Below are 9,953 nucleotides of genomic sequence, written 5' to 3'. Positions count from 1 at the left end.
TGGTATTTATTTCCCTAAATAAAATAAAACAAAAAATATATTAGGCTAATATTTATTTACACACTAAAATAAAGAAAGTAGAATTCTACTTCTCAACTATCTCGGCAATACTGTCAGCCGCTTCCCTGATAATTCTGTAATAATTGGCCGCTATAGGTCTGTAGTAATACGATTGGTAATCATTACGTTCTTCCATTTTTGCTATGACATCTTTTTCTATTTTTCTAAAAAGTCAAGTTTTAATCATGTCAATAGAAACAAAAGTTTGTAGTTTACCTTATCTGTGCCTTCTCATTTTCAATAAAGATGTACGACAAATATTTTTCGTATTCCTGTTGAGGATTGGTGCAAACGTATCTCGCCAAAAAACGCGTTATTGGATTCTAAAAAAAACTCTACTTAATGCTGCTTTCTCATCACGAACATTGCAATATCTTACTCTATAATATTCCCAGTGCTTAGGGACGTAGTCTTCGGGTATTTCGGCCAGTTTTGCGGGGCCTACGAAGACATTGAAACCGATCACACCCAAGACACAAGGAATCGTTCCTAGCATGAAGTAAAAGTGAAAATAATCCTTAAATTTGGTCCATTGCCAGTTGGAGGCTACAATACGCATGGTCCGGTGTTCTGACATTTTCCTCAGAGCCCCTTAAAACGGTCATATCTTGATTTAGAGCATTTTTAAATTGCAGCATATTATATAACATTTCTTACCAGCATTTATTTGGGCCGCGGTGAATGATTTCAAGAGGGGCTGTAATTTACTTAACAAAGTCATCTTGAAGGTGTATCAAAACGGAAAATAAGGCCTAGAAATAACAACTAAATTCTTCTTAAATTAGTTGATGTTGATCATTTATTTATCTTCCAAAATGACCTTCGCTAAGTGCATAGCTAAGTGTCAAATGTGGTGTCAAAATATGATAATAGACGTCAAAATATTGACGTAAAACAGTTCGGTTTGTAGAAATCCTAAAAAATAAAAGTCTCATGTGCTGTGGTCCGCCGATCTGACAACAAAAAGTAAGGTTGGGTTACTAAAGATGTAAAGAAAATTTAAAAAATACATTCAAAATAAAATTTAAATGAAAAGATAACAGTGATGGGTACTAGTTATTTAAAGATAATTAATCGTTTCAAAATAAAAGCATGTAGCTTAGAAAAGATTTATGGCATGTCAAACAGTCTAAAGAACTTTAGAAAAATCCACACTAGTCAAGGTAAATATTATAAACTTTTCACTAAAAATTAATGATTTATTTTATGTCTTTTAGTTCAAAGACATGGTGAGTATGAATGGCAAGACCCCAAGAGTGAAGACGAAGTGTGAGTTGATTTAACTTTTGAAATAGGTGTTTTATTTTTAATTTTTTTAGTGTTAACGTAACATTTATTACGAAAGATGGTGAAAAGGTTCCTATTCGAGGCAAAGTGGGTGATAATTTGTTATATTTGGCACACAGATATGAAATACCGATGGAGGGTGCTTGTGAAGCATCATTAGGTAAATAAATTTGGTTGTTTTATAATATTCATTGTCTTAAATATTTTTAAAGCTTGCACAACTTGCCATGTATACGTACATGGTGACTCATATGATAAATTACCACAACCTTTAGAGGAAGAGGACGATTTACTTGATATGGCGCCTTTTTTAAAAGAAAACTCACGTTTAGGTTGTCAAATAGTACTAACTAAAGACTTAGAAGGACTGGAAGTAGAACTACCCAAGGCTACAAGGAACTTCTACGTTGATGGGCACACCCCTAAGCCTCACTGATATTATTTTTTATACTTGTACAGTATTTTAGGATCTTAAATCTCAAAGTAAATATAGAGTAGGTAATATAAATAAAAAAAACATAATTTTATTTCATAAAATATTTATTTTTTAATAACTTAAAGAGGATCACATTTCCTAAAGCACTAATAAACTTGTATCTTAATAATTTGAACACATTGAAAATCAAAAAGTTATTATTTTTGAATATTCTTAAAAGTATATTGCATATAATTCTGGAACAAAATGTCACTCATACTTAAATTAAATGCCTTTCTACTGAGATACTAGAAAAAGACGAGAAAATTTAAAACACTTGCGTTGATTTAATAGTATGTTTCTTTACGGTACCACCCTTGTGGATATTTTCTTATCCTCCATTTTCTAAACTCGTCAAAGGCAAAAATAAACAGAGCAAAAGGCAAGGAATAACACCACCTACAAATAAAAATTTATTTAAAATAATATCTTAATTTTTTATAATTCGTATTTGTCGGTAATTGAATTAAAATAACTAAGTATTTTTATATTCATCAATTACTACTCTATAATTGAATTTATACCATTGATCTGGCTGGACAATACAATTTTAAATACGGACCAGATTTTTTTCCAATTTAATTAAATGCTTTCATCACTCTTAAAACACTATACAGGGTGTTTCAAAACAAATGCGAAAAACTTCAGGGGGTGATTCCTTGTTCAAAATAAAGGGTAGTTTGCTTCATAAACGTTGGGTCAAAAGTCAACCATTAGGGAGATATCGCGGTACAAAGATGGCGGAAAAATAATGTTTTTATTTTTTATCTTGAAAACGAAAAGAGATAGATTAATGAAATTTTATGGAAGCAATACTGTTATGAAAACACACTTTCTGGTAATTTTTTCATTTTTTTAAAATGAGTGGAAGGGGTTGAAATAAACTGCCCCTATCATTCTTGTTAACAAAATTTAAAGAAAAATCTTATCAAACACATGCAAAAAAATAATTTGGATAGTTTAGTTTGTTTAGAAGCTTTTTTATCTCTTGTGTTTTTTTGATAAAACTCACCGATTTGAAATTAAAAAATAAAATGTAAAGCATTACATGTCAGGACAAAAAACATTTTTAGATTAAGAATCTAGTGATCATAACGATAATAATAATCATCGAGATAATAACGTATTGCAGTAGAGTAATGTCAAATAAAATAATATTAGGAACATCCTAAAAAGTAACAGCGGCCGACTAGATTTTTTCCTAAAAAAAATACAGCAGCCCACTAGATTCTTTATCAGAAAATGTTTTTTGTCCTGACATGTAATGCTTTACTTTTTATTTTTTAATTTCAAATCGGTGAGTTTTATCAAAAAAATACAAGAGATAAAAAAGTTTCTAAAAAAACTAAAGTATCTAAATTATTTTTTTGCATGTGTTTTATAAGATTTTTCTTTAAATTTCGTTAACAAGAATGATAGGGGTAGTTTATTTCAACCCCTTCCACTCATTTTTAAAAAAGTGAAAACATTACCAGAAAGTGTGTTTTCGTAACAGTAATGCTTCCATAAAATTTCATTAGTCTATCTCTTTTCGTTTTCAAGATAAAAAATAAAAACATTATTTTCCGCCATCTTTGTACCGCGATATCTCCCTAATGGTTGACTTTTGACCCAACGTTTATGAAGCAAACTACCCTTTATTTTGAACAAGGAATCACCCCCTGAAGTTTTTCGCATTTGTTTTGAACACCCTGTATATAATCACTTTGATATTGGCCGACGTTTCGTACAGAAAATTACATCACCAGAATATTTTATGGAAAAAAAAAATAAAAAAAATAAAATAAAATTGCAATACGGCATTTTATTGAGCATCAAATTGCGCAACTTTGCCTCCATTTAACCGATCCTGTATCTCTTACGGTTTCCGAAATCCCAATGATGAGCGTCGAATTCGAGCCACCCTGTACATATATTTACACAGTACGAAACAACTGAATTTTACAGAAAATATACAGGGTGAGTTTTCTACGTTGTTCTCGATGGGTATCTCGGAAACTACTGGAGATAGAGAGTCGGTTAAATGGGGAAATATTTCGAAAAAAAACAATTTTCGGCTATTTTGAAAATGGTCTCTAATTCCATTATAATCTATTTTAGAAAAAAAGTTTTCAGATAAAAGTTGTAAAATAATCACATTCTTAACGAGATGGTGTTCTCCGTTTTCCATTTATTTTTTTTTAAATGGAAGACCCTGTATATTATTGCATTTTTGGGTTCCTTTCAGATCACTTTACATAATCCTAAGATATGATTCAATATTTTTCGATAGTTTCAGAGATATTAAAAAATAAATCAAAACAATATATATTCTTCAGCCCTTCTTAATAAAATTATTAAAAATACGAGAACTGTTCTGAAATCAAAACTATATTAGGTTTTTACTTTAGATGGTCTGTTCTTACTTTGCTATAAATATGGTAATCGTAAATCATACAGGATGTTCAATATTCTACGCCAAACTTTCTAAAATATAAAATATGTTTTCTTTGATTATTTAAATGGAACACCATGTATATTATTTTTTTTTATTAGATGGAGAATTAAAAAATGAACATTTTTTGTATTTAAAGTATTTCAAAATTTTTAATAGCCATTTTTATATCATATGCCATATGAAATATAAAACCGCAAATATCTGCAAAACCGTTAAAAATTTTGAAATATTCTAAATACAAAAAATGTTGATTTTTTAAGTCTCCATCTATTGAAAAAATAATATACAGGGTGCTCCATTTAAAAAAAACGAAGAAAAATGAGTTTATATTTTAGAAAGTTTGGCGTAGAATTTTGAACATCCTGTATGATTTAAGATTTCCATACTTATAGCAAAGTAAGTTCAGACCATCTAATAATACGTAAATACCTAATATAGTTTTGATTTTAGAACAGTTCTTGTATTATTAATAAATTATTTTAAGAAAGGCTGAAAAATATATAATTTTTATTTATTATTATTAATTATCGAAATATATTTACTCATGTCTTAAGATTATGTAAAGTGATCTGAAAGGAAGCCAAAAATGCAGTAATATACAGGGTGTTCCATTTCACACTTCTTTGAGCTACCCTATAGAAGTTAAAATATTTTCCTAAAATACATCCTAGTACATACTTTAGGTTTGTACTTAAACAAAATTCCGAAGTTTTTTATTCTAAGAGCTACAGATGCCGGGGCGGCTCGTAGCACTGGAAGATGGTGAGGCACATTAGAAGAGAATTTTTATTAGTATGTATATAGGGTGACCATTAGTACGAGGAAGTCAAATATCTTCGTAATTGACAAATATATGAAAAAAACTTCTACATAAAAAAAGTGCATATCCTAAAAAAAATATTTTCTGTAAAGTTGCAATCGAATTACCATTTTTCTGTACAGAATTGGATTCAGCATAAAATTCAGCATACTATTGATTTATTTGAAGCACTATATATGCGGGATTTCCATGATAATTCATATTTGAAAAATTTCATTTTTTAAAAAGTGGTAAAAACCTGGAGTGAATTTAACTTATTGATATATTATTGCTTAAGTATGTATATAGCGATACTGCTATGTAGGACAAAAGAAGAAATCCGAGAAAAATTCACATTATTTTATACAGGGATTTTTTTATGGCACGGCCAACATTGCAATATTATAATGCTATATCTCAATTTTTTTAAATGCAATACACACTGTATATTATTTTTAGTATTTTAGATACCTACAGACTTAAAAAGCGCAGATTTTTGTATTTAAAATATTTCTAAATTTTTAGCAGTTGCCTTAAGCCTTATGTAATATAATTCGCAGTATTATACCGTATGATCGAATAAAAACGGCGTCAGCGATGGCTATGAAATGAAGATCGCTGTCATTTTATATGTAAAATTATATGGGAAATATCATCGATCGTCATTTTCAAGCCAACTAGATGCCGTTTTTTTTTTCGATCATACGGTACCTATTATATAGGGCTATTGCAACAGTAAATTTTTATCAAAACGACCTCAGGATATTTTGTCTTATATATTTTACTCTGTATGGTAAAATTTTGTTTTTCTACCAATCCTATAAAAATAAAATAAAATGAAATGTCTGTAACAGGTTGCTTTACTTTTTGACTATACGAGTACACAATTTATCTAGAAATGATTCGTATTCGAAAAACTTTACCTGGGGAAGTCCTCTGATGATGCATGGTCCCTCTAAATCATCATATCAATCAACAAGTCACTGCCCACTTTTTAGGTATTTACTTAATACGTTGTAATAAACATGCAATTCACATTAAAAAACGTATATATTAATCAATTAGAGACAAAACAGTGCAATAACCGGCAGAGTTAATTCAAACTAATACAAATTCCCAAATAATGCAATTCTGCATTTTCAGCCTGTCCCCAGCTGTCGCCTAAAATCTCTCGGGCTGATTGCCGGGAACTGATCGGGAAGTGATACATATATTTAACGAACGGCTTTTAAGGTTTAAATTTACATTTGAGGCTCGCCTCAATACGGTCTTTTTACGCGCTACTACTCCATACATTTTATCTCTCTTCGACTAAAGGTTTTGCCTATGCTTTTTCTTTTCATTCTATAGATTTAAGATTCCAATGAACGCTGTCGCTCCGTCAATGCGATATACCACAATACGTTAGACAAGGAAAGACGAGAGGCAAACTTCTGCACATATACTTCTTAAAGAACAAATGAGATGGATATATATATCGTCGAATTTGTCGCATATGGGAAAGGAAGCGCGTTTAAAGGAATACCATCGACGTAATTTATTGTAGAATGACGGATAAAAAATACAATTATTATTGATGCAAATAGGGAAAAAAAATAAAATTGTGATTAAAGATGTATCGATTAATACGTGTAATTCTTCAAATGTATTTGTGAGGCACTGCCTCATCTGCCTCATAGGACAAGCCGCCCCTGTACAGATGCCCGACGCACTATTGCCGCATCCTGTTATACCTCTTCTATGCTCCGTTAAAAATATTAATAATACAAATAAGAATCAATGTAATATTAAGAGTAATTACTTTTCAAATGTAATGTTATTGATAGCTTTGTTATAATAATTAACTCACCATCTGAATAGCACAGGATAAAACTTCAGATAACTCATATTAGGAAGGTAAGTTAACATACAAGCTACTACTGTTTCGACTACCAAACTTATGTTAAGAACCATGTTGCCCATTCCTTGCTTAAATATCGAGTTGCTCCTTGTCTTACAAACCACCAAATCTAACCACTGTGTTACCACAACCGATATCATAAAGGCCGTGTAGCACGTATACTCTAATTCCTTTCTGTTCTTGTAAGACCATTCTTGTCCGTACGAATCAGTAAGGTCATTAATTGAATCAGCATCCCATTTTTCACGAAGTCCTATAAATAATTATTATGTTATTACAGTTGGGGGTTGGAACCTTTGGTGTTACACAGCAAAATAAAACACTAAATCACCACAATACACCAAAACACTTTTACTTTTACACTGGACGCGCGTTTGGCTAACCATGTTAGCATCATCAGCAGATGATTAAACTAAACTACAATTTACAATTTGAGCGTTTATATTACATTTTAAGAATGTCAATTATAAACTTCTGTATAGTGCTAATAATAAATTACAACAATTATTAGGTAATCCAAAGGATAAAACACCTCAATTGGAAAGGTCGGGTGTTTATGAAATTTCTTGTAAAGATTGTTATCAGAAATATGTTGGGCAAACTAGAAGATCAATATTAACTAGATTTAAAGAACATTTAGCTCAGATATGATACGGTAGACCGGATAAATCTTGCGTTGCTGAACATATTGTTGATAAAGAACAATGTATAGATCTTAATAATTTAAAATTAATTAAACAAGTCTCAAATTACAGGCAATTAGATGCATATGAAAGCATCAGGATTAATAAATGTAAAGATAGTATGAATAGAGACAACGGTCCAATTCTTTCAAGTTCTTTGTTCCTAGTACTCTAGTGACGAAAATCTAACTGTTACGCTCGATAGGCTCTGACTCGGTTGGCTAGATCTTGCCACGCCCACTCGGTGCCCTCTGAGCGAGTATATAAAGGCTCAAATTGTAAATTGTAGTTTAGTTTAATCATCTGTTGATGATGCTAACATGGTTAGCGAAACGCGCTTCCAGTGTAAAAGTAAAAGTGTTTTGGTGTATGGTGGTGATTTAGTGTTTTATTTTTTTTATTATGTTATGTTTTTATAAAAAAAATTAAATTCTAATGTAAATCACTTACCAAATAACCTCATAGGCATAAATCCGTGTTCAGCCATTATAGCAAAATAAACAAAGAACCCTGCCAAAGCCTCTATGAGTCCTATATGCCCGTAAGCCAAGAAATACAATTTTCTGGTTACCAATTTGTCTTTCCTGGGGTTTCTCGGTGGACGTAACATTATATCGCTCTCTGCTCTCTCGTAAGCTAAACTGATAGCTGGTAGCATGTCTGTTAGTAAATCTATACATAGGATTGCCATTACACCTGAAAAAAACAACCCTGTTTTAGCTAAGTTAATGTTTAAAAAACCTTCGAGACAGAGGAGGCCAAATAATAGTGACGTAGAACGCTTTCTTTCGATTACGTCACCTGTAAGCTGGAAGGCCTCCTATTCTCGATGGTGACGGTCCGTTTTGTTAACATTTATAACCACTGGCGAGTATGAGATGGTCTGTTTGCTCCTTTTCTAGCTATATCGTTTGCTTCTTCATTGCCTTCTATCATTTGGTGGACTGGCACACAAAATAGAAAGACTTTATTATTATCTAAGATAACTTATACAGGGTGGTTCGAACTGTATTCCGGAAACTTCGGCAGCATATTCTGCAGATAAAAATAAGTAAAAAACTTCGTATAAATGTATGTCCTAAAATGCTTAGTTTCGGAGATACAGGGTGTAGAAGTTTCATTTTTATTTCGATTTTTTCCAAGTAATTTCTGAAGTAACATCAATATTTGAATGAAATTTGGTATCTGGGAGTTTTTTGACATGAGAAATTTGATTTTGATGTCAATATGACTCCTATTTGTAGGGGGCACCCCTACATGTGTTTTAACTGTTTTGAAGAGTAATAACTTTTCGTCCGTACCTGTATAACACTACTGAGTGAAAAAATACACATTTTCGTGATTTATTACGTAAAAAATGTCTCTTAGTAAAAATCCCTACGAGCAACCGTTCTTAAGATATTTAGAATGAAAATAATCAATACATGTCATTATTGACAAAAAATAAACATGTTGAGTAGATAGTTATTTGATTGAAATGATTAATTTGGGGACTTTTTATTTTTTTAAATTAATTATAATTTTTTCTTCGAAAAAATGATGAAAAGAACAGTTTCTGTTGAACTTTTGGCACAAAAACATTTCAAATTTTTTATTTCAGTCTAACAACTATTTCGTCAATATATTTAATTTATGTCAACGATCAGTGCCGGACTTAGACATCCAGGGCCCCTAGGCACTTGACATTTGGGGCCCTCCCCATGTCATAGCCAATTTAGAGTTTATATTATATAAAAGTTGCGCGCCACTCATTGCATGGGGCCCCTAGGCTGGCTGGGCCCCTAGGCCCGGGCCTTGCTGGCCTAGGCGGAAATCCGGCCCTGTCAATGATGAAAAGGTATTGATAGTTTCGATTCCAAATATCACAAGAACCATTACTCGTAGCGATTTTTACCAAGAGACCTTTTTTACGTAAAAAACTTCGTGATTTTTTTTGAAAGTTTTATACAGGTACGGTCGTGAAAGTTTTATACAGGTACGGACAAAAAATTATTAGTCTTCGAACCAGTTAAAAAATATGTAGGTGGCACCCTCTACAAGTAGGAGTCATATTGACATCAAAAGCAAATTTCTCATGTCAAAAAAATTCCAGGCACCAATTTTCATCTAAATATTGACGTTACTTCAGAAGTTATTTGAAAAAAAATCGAAATAAAAATGAAACTTCTGCACCCTGATCTATCTCTGAAACTAAGCATTTTAGGACATATATTTATACGAACATTTTTACTTATTTTTATCTGCAGAATATGCTGCCGAAGTTTCCGGAATACAGTTCGGACCACCCTGTACAGGGTGTCCTGAAATTAGCG

General features: G+C 31.6%; 3 protein-coding genes across 3 annotated transcripts in view; 1 reads left to right on the top strand and 2 right to left on the bottom strand.

Annotated features, from left to right (window-relative positions):
- Window positions 1-38: 38 nt before the first annotated feature.
- On the bottom strand, window positions 39-906 carry LOC115879243 (NADH dehydrogenase [ubiquinone] 1 beta subcomplex subunit 5, mitochondrial). Its single transcript, XM_030895949.1, has 4 exons — window positions 718-906; window positions 440-651; window positions 277-383; window positions 39-224 (listed from the first exon to the last, which is right to left on the bottom strand). Exons 1-4 carry the CDS (start codon window positions 779-781, stop codon window positions 86-88), a joined length of 522 nt encoding a protein of 173 aa, XP_030751809.1. The 5' UTR covers window positions 782-906; the 3' UTR covers window positions 39-85.
- Window positions 907-1,001: 95 nt separating this feature from the next.
- Window positions 1,002-1,869, top strand: LOC115879244 (adrenodoxin-like protein 1, mitochondrial). Its single transcript, XM_030895950.1, has 4 exons — window positions 1,002-1,223; window positions 1,278-1,329; window positions 1,380-1,507; window positions 1,560-1,869. The coding sequence occupies exons 1-4, from the start codon at window positions 1,106-1,108 to the stop codon at window positions 1,781-1,783; spliced, it is 522 nt and encodes a 173-aa protein (XP_030751810.1). The 5' UTR covers window positions 1,002-1,105; the 3' UTR covers window positions 1,784-1,869.
- LOC115879239 (sodium/potassium-transporting ATPase subunit alpha-like) overlaps window positions 1,870-9,953 on the bottom strand; it is a 31,425-nt gene continuing 23,341 nt past the window's right edge. The window contains exons 14-16 of the mRNA XM_030895942.1: window positions 8,092-8,337; window positions 6,908-7,211; window positions 1,870-2,221 (exon numbers count right to left, since the gene is read on the bottom strand). Coding sequence (XP_030751802.1) covers window positions 2,110-2,221; window positions 6,908-7,211; window positions 8,092-8,337 — 662 coding nt within the window. The 3' untranslated portion in view covers window positions 1,870-2,109. The remainder of the gene's footprint in view (window positions 2,222-6,907; window positions 7,212-8,091; window positions 8,338-9,953) is intronic.

The sequence above is a fragment of the Sitophilus oryzae genome, unplaced genomic scaffold (assembly GCF_002938485.1).
Source record: "Sitophilus oryzae breed Bouriz unplaced genomic scaffold, Soryzae_2.0 scaffold_1576_pilon_pilon, whole genome shotgun sequence".
Taxonomy (NCBI): Eukaryota; Metazoa; Arthropoda; class Insecta; order Coleoptera; family Curculionidae; genus Sitophilus; species Sitophilus oryzae.
This window is presented reverse-complemented; position numbering and strand designations above follow the sequence as displayed.

What these genes read in the sequence shown, in the direction of transcription:
- LOC115879243 (XM_030895949.1), bottom strand. Translation starts at nt 781, where the DNA reads ATGACTTTGTTAAGTAAATTACAGCCCCTCTTGAAATCATTCACCGCG. An exon ending in CGCGGCCCAAATAAATGCTG is followed by an intron (nt 652 to 717) that starts GTAAGAAATGTT and finishes GACCGTTTTAAG; the next exon opens with GGGCTCTGAGGAAAATGTCA. An exon ending in AATGAGAAGGCACAGATAAG is followed by an intron (nt 225 to 276) that starts GTAAACTACAAA and finishes TTGACTTTTTAG; the next exon opens with AAAAATAGAAAAAGATGTCA.
- LOC115879244 (XM_030895950.1), top strand. Translation starts at nt 1,106, where the DNA reads ATGGGTACTAGTTATTTAAAGATAATTAATCGTTTCAAAATAAAAGCA. An exon ending in AAAAATCCACACTAGTCAAG is followed by an intron (nt 1,224 to 1,277) that starts GTAAATATTATA and finishes TATGTCTTTTAG; the next exon opens with TTCAAAGACATGGTGAGTAT. An exon ending in TGCTTGTGAAGCATCATTAG is followed by an intron (nt 1,508 to 1,559) that starts GTAAATAAATTT and finishes ATATTTTTAAAG; the next exon opens with CTTGCACAACTTGCCATGTA.